Source organism: Triticum aestivum, chromosome 4D, assembly GCF_018294505.1.
Source record: "Triticum aestivum cultivar Chinese Spring chromosome 4D, IWGSC CS RefSeq v2.1, whole genome shotgun sequence".
Classification (NCBI taxonomy): domain Eukaryota; kingdom Viridiplantae; phylum Streptophyta; class Magnoliopsida; order Poales; family Poaceae; genus Triticum; species Triticum aestivum.
In genome coordinates this window covers 28034507-28054683 of record NC_057805.1, presented here as the reverse complement: position 1 = coordinate 28054683, position 20177 = coordinate 28034507, and the positions used below count along the sequence as shown (strand labels likewise).

Sequence of the window (20177 nt, the reverse complement as noted above, 5' to 3'; positions counted from 1 at the left end):
ATCGGTTGAATCGAGAAGACGTTCGACTATATCAACCGCGTTAAGCTAACGCTTCCGCTTTCGGTGTACGAGGGTACGTGGACACACTCTTCCCCTCTCGCTGCTATGCATCTCCTAGATAGATCTTGCGTGATCATAGGAAATTTTTTGAAATTGCATGCTACGTTCCCCAACAAAATCATGCACGCTTGTGTGGTCATGCATAACATTATCATTGAGATTGAGCGTGGCCAAGATTTAGACTACTCTCACTATGAGCTCTTGGGACATCCCGGCCCGTGGCGAGTGCGGAGGAGGGCTGCCAGGGTGGCCCGTTTTGTTGCCTCCTATCATGCCATTCGACGTGCCGAAATGCATGATGATCTTCAGAAGGATTCATCGAGGAGTGGTGGGCATGGAATGGCCGACAAAGAGCATCATGATTTGTGCGTTTGATGTTCTATTGCTGAATTATTTGTTGTATTGAAAGATAAACTATTTGTTTGAGTTGTAATAACGAAATTAAACTATTTTATTGTTGATTTATTTTGTCTGTGTTTGATCTTCTTGGTTGTGTTTCGAGTGCATATGTTGTTTCTGTGAGAGCGTGCGCGCAGTATTTTTGCAGCGCCTGCTGGAGTTAGTCGCGCGCTAAACTTTGCAGCGGCTGCTGAAGCCAGCGCTCCGCGCCGCGCAAAAACAGACGATCGACGCGCTGCAAACGCTTTTTTATCGCGCCGCGTGTTATGCGGCTGTTAGACTTTGTTGTATGTTGCTCCGAGCTGTACCGTGGACGTGTTGAGCTGGGACTATCCCGTAGCTAGTTGACCAATAAAGCAGCAACCAATTTTTCATCAAGAAGAAAACCCTAATAAGCATTGGTATTTTGATGAAATGAAGGGAGCATTAAATAGGCTGCAAGTGACGATTATTTTTACCCCAAAACACTGGACCAGTTTTTCTTACCAAGCTTTCATTGGAAAGCAGCCAAATCCAACCCTGCCAGTGGCAGGCTGCAGTGAAGACGGCGATGTTGGGTCCAGTACAGCGACCACTCCGCCTGCTGCGTGATCCCAGTAACTCACCAGAACAGAATCATCGTTTATTTGTTGTAACCCAAGCTGAAGCCACAGCAACCAAAAAAAGTGGAAAAAATCGTGCAAGGAAGCAAAAAGACAGATCATCCAAGAAAGTTTTACGCCTTATTATTAATCAAACACAATTCTCGTTCAGGCTTAAACATGACGAAACCAATCATGTACCGAGAAGTACTCGAGTAAAACAGATAACTGACATTATTATGTCCAAAACCATGGGTACTTATTGCAAATTCGTCTTTTGGAACGAAAAAAGACTCCTTGTAAATTCCTTTGGTATGCTGTCCTCTGCTCTTGGTTCGGCTCTCCTGCCCTCCTAGACCGCTGGATGGAACCCCGCACAATGCAGGAGCACCGCCTTGATTTCCTCAGGCTGAGGACCAGGGCCATCCTTGCACTGCTGACATGAAGAACAAACAGAGTAAGTTGAGGGATTTTTTAACGGCACAAAGTATTTACATTCCACTGTTTCAGAAACCGTGGTGACAGACTTGTACTACAGTACCTCAGCCTTGAAGACATCCAATGTAAAGTCATTGAAATAGCTGATAACAGCTTGCTGCACGTCAAGACCAAGGCCTTCGAGGGCCTTCAAGGAAGAATGCACAACACCTGGCCTGCGAGAGCACATCATGCGGATGTTGACAACCCGACCTTCCCGAAGCTTAACCTCAACCTGTTGCAACCAGAGAAAGAAAATAAACCTCAGGTATGCAGATGATCACACAAACTAATGTATACATCAATCTTCTACAGCTTTAGTTTTCTTCCCATCTATTGCTAGCTAACATTAGCAAAAAGAAAAGGAATACCATATCATGTCAAGGGGGGCAAATTTCTTGATATGCAGGTTTAGCTCTGCTTGAGTGAAAATTCAGAGAGATCCAGAGATACTTACACATGGTTCCTGAGCAGCAGAGCTTGCCAGTTCCTCCTTCACGCGAGATGGCAGCGCGGGCATTGTAGGAGTTGTAGGAGTCAGAGGGTGGAAGCTTGTAGGTGTCGGAGGCAGCGAAGACGCGGAAGGAGATGCCTCCAGCTCATTCTGAAGAACATTGATCTTCTGCTTGAGCTCCTTGAGGTACTCGATTGCATCACCAAGAATAGAGGCCCTGTCCATCTAGCCATTGCAACCACATAAATCAGTTAGCCAATCAGCCATAGAGAGAAATGATAATTGGTGAATTCTATGTATGCACACAGTGAGAGAAGTACAATTCATACTCAAGATGAATTTTGTTCAGAAAAAAGATAAAGATGAAATCTCAAGTAATAAACAATTAACCATAGTAGATGGTGTAGAGTACACCATGATTCATGCTCTTCCCAGCTAAAAAAACTTGTGGATTTTCTTGTGCGTGAAACTAAAAGATTCTCCTTATATAATTATATAAATCGACGTCAGGTGTGTGCTCATCATGCTTTGTATCCACCAAATGTTGCATTTTGAGTTAATAAAAAATGCCCTTTTATAAAATATAATCATTGTAAATAAATGTAGTTGATGTCTTTTGAACAGTTCCATGATGTACAATAGTCTCCGGTATTTGAAGTTGCACTTTTCTGGCGGGTCACAGGTAATGCAAAAAACCATGATTTAAAACTTTATATTTTTTTGCAATCTGCTATACCTCTGATAACTGACTAGAACCTGAATAACATGCACCAAAAGCAGATAGCAATAGTATATTCGAGAGAAATCTATTTGTAGTACAACTCATGGACATCAATCACATTTAACTCGTATAAGAAGCAACACATAGGAAATAAAATCGTGTAGTTATTTAGTTCGAGAGGTATAAATTCAGTAGCCTTTGTAAACAAAACTTATGGCCATGCAAATACATAATCATCAGTAGAAACTAAACAGAAAAGTTGGACGACAAATACTGGAGTAGATCTTAAAGCTAGCCAGAACAAGCTGTGTGTGACTAACAAGGCTAAAACCTCACTTATGATATGAGACGTTCTTCAAACTGGTGTGCATCCACAGCTCTACACGACAATTTGCACCAAAAAAGTATAATTTACTATTTCAGACAGTGAGCTAGGGCATGAATCTTAGCATCTAACTACTTTTATGATTTATCTCTCTACAGGCGTGGCTAACTGCCATGCCTATGACCCTACGTGTCAATCTAGAGTAGGACAACTTCCCTTTTTGGAAACTTGCATGTTCATTTTTGGCAACTTTTGGAAATCACACAACTGGCTTTCAAAAAGTCTTGGCCTAGCTTTTGGAATCTGAAACTTGTCGGACTTTTTGAAACTAAATTTTAAACTTAAAAAAAATCAAAATTTGAAATTTCAACTTTCGGAAGTTAAACTTTAGAATATTTGAACTTTCAATATATATTTCAATTTTTGGAACTTTCACGGGAAAAAAGCTCAAAAAAGCCACATGTGCATGTGCCCCACATCAGGAAAGGGAGCATCTGAGAGTGAAGGGGGAGAAGCCACGTGCGTGAGCCACTCCGCTGGCAGTGTCCCGATGAGAAGACGCTCCCCTAACGAGCGGTGAGGGTGCCGCGAGGGAGTAATTCACACTCTACAGCTCTATGGTAATTGAGTAGAAATGGAAGAAGAGACAACACAGACAGCTGTACGGTAAGGTGGAAATCGATTTATTCTAGTAAAATAAATATGCTGATTTAATTCGTCTAAGAAATAGAAATCTGTATATCTGGCGACTACTAATGACAATACGATGGAAACGCCAAATTTAATGATTTGCATTTTCGGAATTTTGAAATTTTCACACAAAAATAAGTAGAGAAAAAGGCCACATATGCATGGGCGCCACACCGAGAAAGAGAGCATAGGTCACGTCGTGGGCCCCTATGCCTAACTGTGTCCGGCCGAGCAGACGACCCCCCAACGGGTGGTCAGCCGCGGAGGAGTAATTTCGCTCGCTACAACTCTACGATAATCGAGTGGAAACGGAACAAATGCCAGCAGCGACAGTGAATGGCGATACGCTGGACAACAATTTACCTTTAATAAAATAAATGTGCCGATTTAATTCATACGATAAATGGAAATCCGTATATCAAGTGACTACTAATGAAAAAATTACGACAATTTAATTTATACATGCAAAGAATATATATACAGTATACCAAGTAATGACTAATACCTAAAATTACTTCAATCATTTTTTGCGGGTTAAAATTACTCTAATCTAACAAAGGCAAATAGAAATATGATAGGCAGTCATCCTAAAACACTAGAATTACGACCATGCCAAATAGAGAGAACCATCAACGCAAAATAATGCAAAGATAACATGGACTAAGGGGTGTGTATGCTAAACCACAGAACGTCTCAGTAGATGCTAAACCACAGAACGTCTCAGACTAAGGCCCTGTTTGGTTCATAAGTCCTAGGACTTTTTTTAGTCCCAACTTATAAGTTCCAAGTCCCTAATAAGTCCTTACTTGTTTGGTTACTGAAACTTAACATGGACTAAAAGACCATATTACAACTGTAAGTCCCTATAAGTCCCTTTTTGAGAGTCTTATTTCATAAGTCTCAAATGCCCACTTTAAATCCCTATAAGTTCCTCTTGTTTGGTTTAGATGGGACTTAAAGGGACTTATTTAAGTCCTACACCAATAAGTCCCTGTAACCAAACACCCCCTAAGGGGTGTGTATACCAGCAACAAACTTATGAGCTAAGGTTTCTGTTATTCTGTAGATGACACACAGACGTTTCAAAGCCTGTGTTGATCCATAATCTACAGGTAGAATTGCAACTGAGATGCGCGGATGAACTGTGACAAACAGTACAATGAGAACGATACTCTTGGTACAAAAGGCAAAGAATTTCTCACCTTGCTGATCCTGGGCACGACAGACCGAAGCGCGTACAGCCGGTCGTTGAGCTTCTTACGGCGACGGCGCTCCGCCATGAGGTTCTTGGCCGGCATCCCCTTCTTCTTTGCGTTCCCTTCAGCCGTAGCGCCGCCGGTGACCGTGCTGTTGGCGTTGGACTCGTTGCCGTCCTTCCTGCCGCTCTCCTCGACGCCCCTCCCGTCCTCCGAGTCGTAAATCAACCCGGACGCGTCGATGCTGATGATGTCATCGTCGGCGTCGTCGAGTATTATGTCAGGCTCCGCTGCCTTACGCTTCCTCCCGCCGTCCTCTTCCCCGGCGTTACGTCGGAGTGCGCGCTTCTGGAAGAGCGTTGGCTGCGCGCCCGACGCCGGGAAGGTATCCAGCGGCCTCAGCGCCTTCGCGTTGCCCTGCCCAGAGAAGGGAGCGGTCTGGGGCGCCGGAGCAGCCGGCCCCTCTGAGGATGGGCCGCTCCAGCCCTGGGCGCCGGTATCGAACAAGTCGAAACCAGCGAGGCCACCGAAGTCCGTCGTTTGTGCCGGTGCGGTGCCGAAGCCACCGAACGAGCCGAGGAAGTCTGTGTTCCCACGCGGCAGCAGGGATGTGTTCGGCGCGTTCCCGGCGCCAAGAAACGCCGAGAGGTCGCCGGAGATGTCGAGGTCGAACCCAGGGACGTCGAGCGGTCCCGTACCTCCCACTCCCGGGTTGAGGAGCGGGAACATCTGGGAAGCATCTCCGAATCCGGAGCTAGATCCCGACGCTTCCATAGTTGCCGGCGCCGGGATCATGGACCCGTTCCCGGCGGCGTCGCCGACCGCGCCCGGGTTGAAGTACCAGCTGTCGTCATCAAGCATCGGTGGGGCGCGGAACCCCCCGCCTCCGCCCGAGGGCATAGGCAGGAGGTGCTGGTTGTGGTCGTTGCCGGCCTCCTGCCCCATCAGCGCCGCCTGGTCGTGACCGAGGCCCTGGTGTTCATGGACGTCGCCTTCCTGCACCCAAAGAGAACTATTGAACTGCGACAGCATAGCCGCGGAAATGGCGGCGCTGCGTGGCTATATTTGGTGTGGTAACTGCCCGACGAGGAGCTGCGATGCGCAGAGATGGCAGAGCAGGACAGAGGAGAGAAGATGGTGGAGGAGGTCCCCGAGTCGACTTCTATTTCTCGCACCGAATTGTGTCTATATGCATGGCAGGAAACCACTGTCCACTGCTGGCTGCCCACGGAAGAAAGAAAAGTGTCAATTTACCAAAATACCCACCCCTCCTAATATTTGCTTTTCCTATCTATTACCCAAAAAAATATGGCCAGTGATAGGCGTCGGTCAGCCCGCCCAAATTTGGGCCGGTCATCGCGCGTGCGTTCGATATGGCAGCATCCAACCGTTTGATCCCTGGGTTGGTGCGTCGTCTTCCTCCCTCTCGGTCGTCTTTCCCAAAACAATAAAACAGAAATACATGGCGGCCATCCGTCTCCCCGTTGCAGAGCGCGTTCTTGCCCTGCCCGTTTTGCCTCGCCATCGACGCTCGCCGCGGCGCTCGCCATCGCCAAATCGAAGCAAAAAATAAAAGAGTCAACGCAACCGTTTTTTGTCCCGCTCCCATGTTGCATCCATGGTAGCGCCGCGGGGTCGTCGGCCACGAAAACCACTTCCCCAACCTCGGTTGCAGCATGGCCGGCAACTATGTGTGTGGTCACAACCATTGGTTCCAGCAAAAACATATATGACGGTAGAAGTATTTTTGGTCTCTGGTTCCAGCTTTTTGATTAATCCGGTTTCAGCTTTCAACTTCTTCGGTGACAGCTCTATGCTCAGCCGGTTGCAGCATATGGTTAGTTGCAGCTTGTCTACCGCCGGTATTTTTCGACACCGCCCTCGACAATTTGCCGTCAGTGTTGGTCGTGGCTTCACCTAACATCAATTCCAGCATTGTCGATGGGAAGGTTGAAGCTTTTTCTTGCAACTGTTCCAGCATCACCGTTGATTCCAGCAAAAAAAGTAGAGGCAACAATGTCATCCCGCGGTCGCCATGGTCACCGCCGACGAAGAAAGCTGGTTCCAGCAAACGAAGACACCGGTCCCAACAATTGTAGCGGCTGGTTGCAGCATCTCGTGGCGCTTGTGACACCGGTGGCAACAAACGTGGTCGTCGTTTCCAACAACCGAGGTCGCCGGTTCCAGCACCCGTGGTCGCCGGTTGCAGCATCCATGTGTGCTCCCTATCGCAGCTCGCCGCCGGTGAGGAGCTTCTAGCAAAAACCTTCCGCTTCCGGGTCCCAGCACGGCGTGTCGTCCACTCGAAGCCAGCGTGGGTGCGTCCACGTTCTAACGTAGTAGTCTGAGCTTGCAAACGACAGCCCGCTGGATCCGCACCCGTGTGGTCCGTGTCAACAACAGGTGTCGCGATTTTTTGGGTGCATTGGGAAGCGGCTCGCCACAGGGGCGGCGGAGCTGTCGACGACGGCAAGCTCGGTGGTGCAGCCGTGCATGAAAGGGCAGATGAAAGAGATACAGAGAGAGAACCAGAGAAAGGTTTGGGTGAAAGGAGAACGATGGTGAAGAAGATAACGTTGGAGGAGCCCTGTGTGCGTGCATGGCCGTGCGATGTCCTCTCATCTGATGGTTTGCGTGTGTCCGGTCGAAGACTCGGCCGACTAGTCGGTGGCGAACGTTTCCCAAAAACTATTGATGAACAGGGAGACTGTTGGAGTATGTTTTTTTTTGGCTCAACGCTCTCTATATATGCAATTTTTAGGAACAGGGAGACTGTTAGGGATACTCTAACTCTCTCATCGTGAACTCTTTTGGACCCCTGGCAGTGAATCACACACATGAACGAGACAATAAAAGCCAAAAACTACTTACGCATCTCTCATTAGTGAAAAACACGGTCTCAATAAAAATAACAGAGAAAAAAAAGGCCAAAAGACATTTGGCAAAAGAAAAAAAAACATAAAAATCTCGAAAACTCATGTATGTATGGCATTTGACACACGGTGTGTAAAATTTGACATGGTGCATACATAAAGACTTGCCATGGCGCGTACACAAGTACTAGCCATGGTGATGTATAAAGGAGACAGCATGGCAATTGTGTGTAAATAAATTATCATGCATGAGAAACTAATTGTTGTACTAGTGGATTTTGACCCTACTTCAAATCCGATCCCCTATCCTACATGGAGTGCCACCCAAGCGGTCAACACAAGTCAAGGCAGTCAACAATAATCCAAGCCACCCGTGGATCCAAGAAAGTCATCCGAGTCAACGAACATCCAAGTAAGGCTTCATGGTCAACAAGTCAAAAGTGGAAGACCGCATAAAAGAATAAGCCAAAGGAGAAGGCAAGAAAGCAAAGAGGGCCAAGCCCAAACAAGGAAACCTCCTCATGGTGTAGGGATTCTTCCCTAATGGGCCACAACCCACCTCCTAGTCCAATAAGAAGCGCATGGGTCAAAGGATGGAAAATTATCTAGTTCTACCCTCCCACCTCACCTCCTTACTTCAAGGGTAGAGTTGATCATTTGTCAAGGACCCTTAGACAATATAAAGCCCCTCATGGGCATGTAACCAACTTCCTCAAGAAATATCGGTTTGTCTCGTTTGGGACTAAGTTTTTATTTGTTCACATGATCTGCGTAAATTCTTAGGGTGCTACTTTTCTTATTTTTTTGAATAAACAAACACCATGCTGATTGGGGATAATTCTTTATGGTCCTTGGTTGTTAAATTTATAGAATGCTCTATGCACTTGACTTATATCTTTTGAATCTGGCTTTATAGAATGTTGTGTGTTTGACTTATATCTATTGGAGTTTGGATACTTGTTGTTCTATGCTGAGTGATATTTGTAGATGCTCTTTTCCTTCACTTATACTTGTTAGGGCATGACTGTAGTTTTATAGAGACGATTAGAACTCTCTTGCTTCATTTATATTTTTTGGAGAGTTGAATAGTAATTGGTTTTGGAATGGTTTAATATGTTGGTTTTAAAAGTGGTATCTATGCATAGGTGCTATAATCAAAATTTACATGAACAATCTATGGAAGTTATTACTCCTATAAAGGATGATGTAGTACCTGCCTCCTGGGGGCATCCGAGCGATTCAGCGCCCTTTGGGTCGTCCATTTCACGCGCACACATTGTCGATGCCTGTGTGGCATGCTCCTGGGCGTCCGATCGTGACGAGCGGCTCACACTGCACCTTATTCCCTCGGGGGTCCATGACGCGTGGGGTGGGGGCATGTGTAGGGCCACCTCATTTACCTTGCTCGCCCTCGCCCTGCAGGTGACGCCTCGCGCCGCCCAGTATCCGATTGTGAGGGGTGTGACAGTCGCACGGTTTTCCCTCAGGGGTCCATGAGGGCATGGGCTATGGGCGCGCATGGGGCCGCCTCATTGGCGGGTCATTGCCCTCACCCCATGTGTGACTCCCCGCACCACCCGACCGTTCGGTTGTTCTGGTCGGGCTTCATGGGGCTCGTTGCTATCGGGTAAGCTGTCTGGATGCCCCGTCGCCCTTTCGTTCGCGTGCGTCCTCTAAGCTCGTGTGCTGGATCACCAGATGGGTGCGTCTACGGGCCGGGCACACCCCGCATATGCCCATTCGTTCGGGCACTCTGTGCATCCGGGCAACGGGTAGGGTGCCATGTTGCGTTTCTTACATGTACGCCAGCTGCACCCGTGTGTCGGGTCGCCTGCTGAAACAACTAAAAAATTACAATGTACTAAACGAGAAAACTAGTGAAGACGTTGTTGTACGGTAAGTTTGTAACTGTGAAACTTGGCACGGTTATTTCTTTTCCACAAGTTTCGGGGGACAAAACTTAAAAATTAAAGTGAAATAAGATAGGGAAAAATTGAAGGCAAGTTTCGTATAACGTAATTTAAGGAAGCAAGATCTAATAGGTTATGAGTAAGATAAAATCAAATGGAAAAACGATCATTGCGGTTCAAAGAATGCAATCAGTGGTACATGTAACTTAACAAGTTAGAACATAACGAGGATAATGTGTGAATGTGCATCTAGTGGCCCTTTATGGTTTTGGAGTATTGATGACATGGTTAAGAGACTAATGTGCTTGTGAGTATATAGGTGAAAGTCCTTGAAGATTCTGTTTAACCGTTGCAGACAACCCCTAAAAAATGTAAGGATACATTCAATATTTCGGTGTGCCTTGTATGAAGAATTAGTCAAAGAATTGGATTGCGAAGAGTTAGTCTTTTTGTAGTTCTTTTTCTTTATTTTGAGTCATAGGGCAAACCATACTAGTAAGAGGGGTTTAGGTGATACAAAGACGGTATTTTTGAAGTAATGCTCAACCCAAGACCTATTTTTTTGAGTGAAGACTTTGGAAGTCTCTTGCAGTGCAACCCATTTTCTTCAGCGTCGGAGATGACATTCTTTGGGATGCTATAGTTAATGTTCTCACCGAAGAGTTAGAAATCCGGCAGTTTGGTTCTCATATCATGAATCATTTGAGAGATCAAATTCTGACCGTTTCCAAGCTGGCAATAGCTGGTTCCCGTCCTCTCCAACAGGCATATCAGGACCATGGGTCGCGACCTTGGCTATAAATAGCCACCCCTCCACCATAAGTTGGTTGGCCGCTCCGAGTTAAATTTGACAAGTATCGTTAGAGCAACCAATCCTCTTGGGGCATTTGAAAGAATTATAGCGAGGACAAAAATCCAATACCAAAAGCCAAAGTGATTGAGCATCACAAAAGAATTTCTTCTAAGTGAACCAAAGACTTGTTACTTCCGAAGATTGTGATCTTCCAGACGGTTAGGCGTCAATTTAAAGTATCCAAGAGTCATTATGGATAGCTGAACAACAAGTATGAAGGTTTCGGAGGTCTACGTTGAAGATTTACCAGAGTGATTGGCGAAGTCTAAGTGATCTTAGCTCAAGGAGAATAAGGTGAGACTTGGTCTTCTGAGTTAAATCTTAGAATCTCTAACCAGGCGTAAAGTATTCACAACAACTTGAAACTGGTCCAACAAATTATGTGTCTTCCAGAGCAACTGGTTTCAATATCTTCACCTCTTACATTCTGTACTTGTATGTGTGAAGAGTTTGTCCCCTCCCCTCTCTGAAGAATTTGACTGACCATTCTGTTGTTTTTGTTATGTTTTGTTTCGTCTTCAGTTTAGTTGTACTTAAGTATACATGTATGTTATTGTGTCTTGTTTGCATGTACTGCTACTTAGTTTGCATGATTTCCACTATTTTGATGACTTTTTTTCCCAACATTGACTGCATGCCTAGCCTAGTTTTAATTTTGCAAGTATTTCTTCACAATGTTTAGTTCTTGTTTCTTCAAAAAATAGATTCCTTCAAAGAATATGATAGAAATCTCCCATTCGCCCCCCCCCCCCTGATCGATTAAACGCTCTTTCAATGTGGAAGATGGCATTATTTGCCGTACCACAATAATGGCATGGAATAAAGAGTAAGTGAATTTGCAATCCGAAGAACCATCAGATGAATTCGCAATGGGACATAAGAGGAAGACGATGATAGTTGGACAGATGTAAAATAAATTAAGAAAGAAGACAACGAAAGAAGCAAAAGGAAGAAAGTATATGACATGGAAGACAAGAGTAGTGCAACATGACACTGCAGCAGGTCGACCGGGGAAGAAGAAGGTGAACAGGAACAATTGATAGAAACCTGAACGAAAACAAGCACTGTTAAAAACAAGAGGGTGGGGGGGGGGGTGGGGGGGGGGCATACAGAACATACAGAAAAGGGGTGTAGAAAAGCAATTGGACGAAGCATTCGTACAAGTATATTGTGTCTTATTCACGGGATTTCTAGTTTTCATCTAATATCAGCGGAAACAAGTTTCTGGATCAAGGCGCACATCGACGATTGCAGACGGCTGCGTAGGTGTGTGCCCCTGTGAATTTCCATGTCTTTGTTTTTGGGGCTATCTGACTGGTTGAGCTAGTGCCGTTGTGTATAGAGGAATATACCGGCTCCATCAGCACACCTCAAAGGGCAACGTAAAACATCTTCTTCTTGAAAGTTAAACAAAAAACATGCATGTGTGCACTCCCATTTCACAAAGTACATTGAAAGAGTTGCATGCATATATTTGCACTGTTGGACTGTTTTCAATTGAATGCAAAACAATGAGACACCGCAGTGATGATCAACCGGAAGCTGGTGCTATTCTGATCTGATTGTATGCTGGGCAGTACTATATATACATGCATGGTCGATCTGATTGTGTCATGCGGTATTTATTTCAACCACTATTTGTATTTTATTACAACGGTATGTGTGTATGTAGCTGAGTGTCCTACTTTCGGACATCATGTAGGGCAGGGGCCATGTTCATGTGACAGTAGTAAAACGAGAGAGAGACCTCTGCTCAATAACTGCGTTGCACTATTTTCATGGACAGCAACGCATGTGCTAGTAACTCGGTCATGCATGCATGCCTGCACGCCTCGGACATGCACTACTGTTAGGCCATCTCCAACGGCGACCCTTAAAATGTCAGCGACCATCCGGGTCGCGTTAGGGCATCTCCAACACCGACCCTCAAAACATCTGCAACCATCCAGATCGTACGGTCCGGACGTGTTGTATCATCCAACGCGGGGCTGTATTGATCTGCAGTGCGGTCTGGATGTACTTTCTTCTGCAAACCCAAGACAGACATGGGGGCTTTGCGGGCGTCCGAACAGCACCCACGCCTGCTTCTGACCATCCTGGCCCGCTCAAACCTTCTCCTACCTCGCCCGCGCGTGTTCTCACCCGGCGTCAGTGGCCGCTCCACATTGAAGATGGCTCAGGACGGACACGTCCTCTCACTTCCTCCATCATTGAAGCGGCGCGCCGACCGAGTGAGCCGCCCATTGCATGCCTAGTAGAACATGTCTCCTCGCCGCATTCAAACGCCTCCATTAAACCTGTGTGGAAGTCGAGAAACCTACTCCGATCACACGTCCGTTCACGAGCGGGCGACATTAAACATAACGCCGAGCAAGCTCCACTTGTCCGCTGACTATTTGAAGGAGGCCAGACGCCGGGCAAGAATTGCACCACTCCGCCGCTTCCCATCTCCTTCTTCCACCTTTTCTCCACCCTTTCGATGGCATCCGACGAGCAAGAAGAGCAGTCTTTGGCATATATAAAAGCCGGCTGGGTGGCCCGCCGAGCCCGACGGACACGAGCGAGGCAGCGCGCTGCTCCACCTCCCTCACCTAGCCTGACGGAGAAAGTTGCCGCTCCAAGCCGGCGCCTGGTTCAGCAACTCGCCGCTCCAAGCCAGCTCCCGGAGGAGTGGCACCAGGGGAGCACGACGACACGGGCATCGCCACTATCGTGGACGACGCCGCGTTGTACCGCGCCTCCCGTGCCTGCGAACCCACAAACTGCAGCAACCCAACCCAAACCGGTGCGTCCAAGGAGGACCATGACGCCGGTGCGCCGCTGCTAACCGACCAAATTGAAGGCCTAGGTTTTCACCCACTAATTGCGGGGAGGAGGGGGAAGCTCAACACACCCTTAGGAGGGAAAAGCGGAGCCGAAGCGCTGCCATAGTCGTCGAGGTCGACGCAGAGTCAACCAGGGGATCCCCTCGTTCTAGGCTTCCTCCAGCACGCCCTCTGGGGCCAGAGCGCTGTCGTAGTCATCCAACAGCATAACCCCTCCGCCGACCAACACCTACGGTGCCACCCACCGAAGAGGTCGATGCCGCCAGCCAGATCTAGGGCCGTTGTCCCGATGCCCAAAGCTCCCTGCGATGGAGGAAGGCAACAAAGCCTCGCCACCACCTTCACTAGAGGCCGCGTGACGACCGACGATGTCCTCAGGTGGCGGCGGGGAGGGAGGGGAGGAGGGGTGGGTGGCTAGGGTTCCATCGCCTGCTCATGAGCTAATTGAGTGTTGATCAAGTCAAGACCCCTTTAGGAAACTTAAATTGGTAAACTGAAACACTAGCTAGACAGGCTTTGACCAAGGCATGTCTAGCAGAGGAAGAGAGCAATTTCCCTCTGCACCTAGGTATCCTTTTATGAATTTTATCTATTAATGGTTGGATATCGAGAATGGATTTTTGGAGCTCGAGCTCCATGCAGCTCGTCTTTTAAAAAAGAGAATAAAAAAATCATAGTTTCAAGTCCTAAAAGATTGTTGAGAAAAAATACAAATCAAGATAGAGATCTATACTACATTCCTGTAAAATTTCATGATGAAATATGCTTTGGTGTGAGGTGTATAAAGAAATTATGGACTTTATAGTGAATATTACATGTGCTAGAAATACATGATATTTTTGTAGCTTTCATGAAAATGCATTTCCTCATGAAAATCTAAAGAGATGTTGTATACATCCCTAGGTTCACGTGTATTTCTTTTCAGAATGTTTTGAAACTTGAAAAATATGATTTTCAAACTTTTAAAAAGCAAGCTCCAGCAGGCATTTCCATATTTCTAAGCTTATCATAGTGGGGAGGAACCAAAGTAAATGGGCAACAAAAAACGGATGTTTCCACTGGAAAGCTAGCTATCAGCTCTAGTAAATGAAGACAACACAGAACAGCTGTTTTACAGTTTCAAACTTTCTCAGCCAACAAAATCCACCCTTCGTCGAAAAAAAACTTTCTCAGCTAAAAAGAACACACGTATAATGGGCTATGTTACCAAAGCCCAGAAGGCCAGGACCACAAGAATCGGGCATTTCCTATTTGGCGCCTGTGGCGTCCGTAAATGGGCCGGCCCATCTAGGCGCTGGTTGACATTTTCCTTTTTGAAAATTCTATGAACTTTTTTAAAAAAATAACAGTTTTTTTTTCAGATTGATGAACTTTTTGTGAATATCGATGAACATATTTCTGAAAATGGATGAACTTTTTTTTTTCTGAACTTTTTTTTTCAGTTCAATGAACTTTTTCTAAAAATACATAATGAACTTTTGTTTTCTCTGAATAAACTTTTTTCAAATTGATGAACCTTTTTTAAAAATATGAATTTTTTTTTTAAGATATGACTTTTTTTTCAAATGGATAAACCTTTTTTCTTTAAATCAGTAAACATTTTTTGATTTCATAATTTTATTTTCGTAACAAGAAAAATAAAAAGACTGTGGCAGCACGCTAGTGGGCCGGCCCATGCTAGCAGCGCTGCAGGCGCCGGATCGTTAACGGGCGCCTGCAGCGCTGCATAGGAGCTCCCCAGGAATCGGGCCCTGACGAGGAGAAAGAGAAATTTTCCCGTCGAGCTTCAGGGCATTTCTGTCATCTCCGCTCACGCCTTCCCGCCTGAAGCCCTTCCCTCCCTTCCGAAGCCCTCGCCGTCCCGCGCCACTTCCCCCCTGCGGTTCTTCTCCCCTTTCCAGTTCTTTGATTCCAAATCTTTTCTGTTCCCCGATCCATTTACCCGGCTGTTCCTTCGAAGGTACTATGTTTTTCCCCAAAGGATTCATCATTCATGGGGCCGGAAAACGGATCTGGTTCTTTAGGGGGAGGGGATTTTAGATTTCGGTTTTCAGAAAAATTTGGGGAATTAGCTTTCGCGAGATGAAAATATGTATTTCCCTTCGACTATAAGATTTAAATCGATATTTTAGAGTTCATGCTAATTTGATTGGTATGTCTCGTGCGACTGGCTAGTGTGTATGTTCGCATTTAGATTTAGTTAGGGTTTCAGCATTTATGGGTGTAGGAGTAGTCAAAATTTGAGGAGGCTGTGTGGTGAGATGACGGTCAGGATTTAGATGGTCGCTGATTCCTGGTGCTATTTCTTCAGGTTTTAATTTGGTACTGATGATTTATTCTAAAATGCATGGTCAGATCTCTAGCTTAAGGCCCTTCACTTTTTCTTGGACCAAATTCTGCAAGTTCTCCAATGATTTTGATTCTTCGATCTGATTTAACTGATTATTTGACGCAGAGTGTTCGAATCTCGGAAGCCAAGAATGGAGATGCTTCCCTCACCACCGAGGCAGCTAAGCATCGTCAAGGGGGTGAAGGAGGAGGATCAGTTGTTGCACTCTGTCAAGGAGGAGAATGTTGATGCAAGTTCATATCCATCTGTTGACCTTGAGGCCAAGGATAGCGATGCAACAATGGAAGTGGAGGAAGTGCAGCTATATGAGGCCCGGCTTAATGTAGAGGAGGAGGACGAGGCCGAAGGGAGAGAAGAAGCCGTGAGACTTGTTTCTGACCCAATGACAAAGGTTAACAAGTTTGTTCAGCTTCTGACCCAGACCCAGCTCTATTCGGAATTTATACTTGAGAAGGTGCTTCAAAGATATAGCAATTATAGCTCTGCTTATAGCGCTACTCTCACAGAAGAAGAAATGTGGGCAAAAGAGCAGTCCGAGCTTGTTCCATTAGTGACTGGTGGGAAGTTAAAGCCTTACCAGATAGAGGGTGTGAAGTGGCTAATATCGCTTTGGCTTAACGGGTTAAATGGGATACTAGCAGATCAAATGAGTCTTGGGAAAACAATTCAGACAATTGGATTTCTTGCTCATCTCAAAGGGAATGGTCTGCATGTGCCATACATGATCATTGCCCCTGTTCTCACTCTATCGAACTGGGTGGATGAGATCTCAAGGTAAAGTTTCCAAAGTTTCCTTTCCGTGTTGTTAGTTGATGTCTTACATAGAGAACCTTGGTTTCAGGCTTGTTCCATCTATGGCGTGCCTGATTTATTATGGAGATAAACTTGCTCGGGCAGAGATTAGGAGAAAGTTGATGCCCAAAACTGGTGGCCCTGATTTTCCGATAATAGTGACTTCATATGAGATGGCCATGTCCGATGCAAAAATTCTTGCTCATTACAGGTGGAAGTACATTGTTTTTGATGAGTTGACGGAAAATCAAATACCCTAAATCATTGTCCTTTGCGGTTTTCACTCTTCTGTATTTATATGTCAACTGCATACTTCTTTTCCCAGGGCCATCAGCTGAACAACTTGGAATGCAAATTATTGAGGAAGTTAAGGTGGCTGCCGATGGATAATGGACTCCTCTTGACCAGGACACCATTTCAAAATAACCTAGCAGACTTGTGGTCCCTACTGAACTTTGTTATGCCCAATATATTCTCATCCCATCAGGAATTGGAATCATGGTACAGTTCATTCAGCTAACACTCCCTCCTTTGCCCACCCATTTTGTACATGCCATCATACCCATAGCTTCTCAACCTCGTGTGTTCATCACTGACTGACCGCTGCGTTGAGACATAGCTTACAGAAAGGTCGCTCTGCCATATGCCAGATCTTGTGTTGACTCGACTAATTTTCACATGCAGTGGTAAAACCAATTTAAATAGATCTGTCAAACTAATTAGGGAGATATAAATTATTTTACTACCCCCTCCGTCCCATAATATAAGAGCATTTTCGGCACTAGTGTAGTGTCAAAAATGCTCTTATATTATGGGACGGAGGGAGTATAATTTATCTACTGTAATTGTAGTAATTCCAATGCTACCCTTGAAACAGATATTCTCGTGTAGCTGTATATATCATGTTTTGAAGAAACTTCGTTGTCTTATAAGTATAATTATATATCATTAGTTTTTTTCTTGTAAATATCTTTGCTTTGTTAATGCAAAGTAGGGATGTCTAGCCCTTAAGAACCACACTAGTTGAACGACCTATCTGGACAAGCAATGAAGAAACCGTTATCTACTTATAAATATTTCATTATCAACTTATCCTTTTTTGCAGATTTATCATGTTATAACATTTCGTGTCTGCTAAAATGTCTATCATGGCGGAGTTTTGATACCTTGCATGTGTTTTCTTTGTTTTGAAGATGTTGGAAGTTACTCCCTCTTTAGTGTCTGCTAAAATGCCTATCTGGACTAGTATAGTGTCAAAAACGCTCTTATATTATCGGACGGAGGGAGTACTTCTTAAATACTCCATGTATTTTTTTTTGTGCCTCTGCTTGGCTAACAACAATTCCTCTTTAAAGGTCTGATGATTTTACTGGGAAAAGAGGTGAGGGACAACAAGAACAAACTATAGTCAACAGAAGGGTCCTTGTTTCAAAGCTTCGTAGCACGTTGGATCCATTCCTTCTACAAGGGGAAGGTGCTATGTGCTACAAGGCCAAAGCTGTTAAGAACAGGGATGCAATTCACCTCTCAAAAGACCACACGATAAGAGATGGTGCGAGGTCTGGTAGCCGGAATTCTCAAGGGGCAGCAGCAGAGGTTGCTTCTGAAAATGGCGGTGAAGGCACTCCTAACACGCCATCCACTCGACCGGGGCTGGAAGGTAACAAAGCTAAGAGGCCACGAACAGATGATGCACTTCTCTCCCTGCTTGGAGAAATCAATAGCACAGTTCAAGCTTCTTTGAGGCCAGCTGAGCCTGTGCAGGTACCGAAGGCACCTTCCCCTGCAGAAATCGTGGAGGCCCTCAGAGAGATCCCCGACTTGGCCCGTCCTGACCTTCTGAGAGCCTATAGCAGCCTGATCCATGACGACCGCCAGTTTAGGTCTCTTGTTGCGCTCCCAATGGACATGAGGAAGGACTGGCTGCTCATGGAAGTTGGGAACAAGTGATGCCTGCCGTGTTGCTCCAGAAGCATGCGTGCAGCACTTGTTTGGAGATTGTTCGATGGAGTTAAACCATGTAAAATAGTAGTATGGATTCTCCTGATCTGTGTTTGTCTACTTGCAAGAGCATTTGAAATCACTGGCGCCGATCGATGCGTTGTTGATTTCCCTTGCATGCTCGCCCTCGTTATTCATCCTCTGTCACTGCTCAAAGTGCAGTATTTGCTTGCCTAGCGGAGCTTTCAGCTTTGGCTGGCTCCTCACTGCAAGAACTCGCAGTTCTGTCTGCTACAGATGTAATTTCCATCGGAGCTCAGAGAAGCGCAAATGGTTTTTTCCAAGAATTTTTGATTCAGCAACCTGTGGTGGCTATCGATGTCAGGCCGAATATAGCAGGAATTTTGCAATGAATATAGCAGGAATTTGTTGGCGGTTGTCCCGGACAAGAAAGCACTACACCAGCACATATGTAGTACTCCTCTGTAACAAAATGTAAGATGTTTTTTTATGCCCTATGCAAAACCAAAAATCATCTTAAATTTTGGTACAGATAGAGTAGTAGCGGCAGGGGGCTGGTGTCATGCCGCACCCGCGTTTTTTTAGGAAAAGCAAATTGGAACGAAGGGGGTCTAGCATACACAAAATAACACCGAAGTAAGACTGACATGTACGAAGTAACAACGGTTAAGTCTTAAAACACAAAATACATAACCATGACATGAGACCACACGATCCAAACTACGCTGTCTTCGACTACAACGTCTACAGTCCGAACTAAGAAATACAGGAAGTGCCATTTTTAGCAAACTACTGTACATCCTTATTCATTGATATGAGAAGCCCTTGGTTGTTCTTCACTCCCTTTTCTGTCCTTTCTGACCCTTTGGAGGAAAGAGCTCTCTTGCTGCTTGTCTGAATCTATAAAAATGCCACTAGTGAAGACTGAAAGTCTTATAATTGGTGCATTTAGAATATTGTTTATTCCGGCCTCACCATTTGTTTGATTTTGGCTCGCTGGGTAGATCATTTGCACCCTTCTCCTTGTTTACCAGTGATGTATTGTATCATTGGTTTACTGACATTGGATTGCATAAGTTTGTAATATACTGTACGAAGCTAACAAAGCTTACCTTATGAGTGATCATGGAGGCGACTGGTTTTTCTTTTAGCTGGAGTCAGTAGGTGGAGGTGTTGCATTGAGATCACTCTGTTCTATATGTTTGTTGATGTAGTTTCAGAGAAAGAACACTCAGCATCTCCCTGTGGCATCGAAGTACCAACTGACATAAGGGTTGATGTCGTCATCTCCCGTAGAGGCTGAGCCTTTTTCACTTGGAAATAGTTGTAATCGCTGTCAAGCGATTTGCTCCTTGGAGTAACTATGACAGTGCATTTCTTGCCTACGAAAGCAGCAATTTCAGATGGTACACCGGAAAGCTGGGCCCTGGTATATAAGCCAACAGAAATTGTGGATCTTTCCCCACAATGGCTTCACCTGCCCTCCAAAGAATGCAAATTCTGCAGACTTTGGTGCCTCAATATTGCCGTGCTTCACATCTATGGCATGGAGCATGATCTTGTACCTATAACAGTATATCCATAATTTACAATCACTTCTACATGTGTTATTTTTTTTGGCTTTGTCAGGAAGTTACCTGGCAAGTGGTTTGGGAATGGTGCACACAGGACATCTGTATATCACTTTCTTTTTCCTTTTTAGTTTTCTT

At 45.4% G+C, this 20177-nt stretch overlaps 1 protein-coding gene and 1 pseudogene across 2 annotated transcripts; one reads left to right on the top strand and one right to left on the bottom strand.

The window, feature by feature from the left end:
- Nucleotides 1–1159: 1159 nt before the first annotated feature.
- Nucleotides 1160–6052, bottom strand: LOC100146097 (transcription factor ICE1). 2 transcript variants are annotated; one of them, XM_044521645.1, is made up of 4 exons: nt 4910–6052; nt 1975–2196; nt 1582–1752; nt 1160–1476 (listed from the first exon to the last, which is right to left on the bottom strand). In XM_044521645.1, the coding sequence occupies exons 1-4, from the start codon at nt 5933–5935 to the stop codon at nt 1393–1395; spliced, it is 1503 nt and encodes a 500-aa protein (XP_044377580.1). In that variant the 5' UTR covers nt 5936–6052; the 3' UTR covers nt 1160–1392. The 2 variants fall into 2 exon arrangements, with proteins under 2 accessions (XP_044377580.1, XP_044377581.1); XM_044521646.1 differs by having other exon boundaries at nt 1160–1473.
- A 9086-nt stretch (nt 6053–15138) lies between these two features.
- On the top strand, nt 15139–18904 carry LOC123095913 (ATP-dependent DNA helicase DDM1-like; annotated as a pseudogene).
- Nucleotides 18905–20177: the final 1273 nt, after the last annotated feature.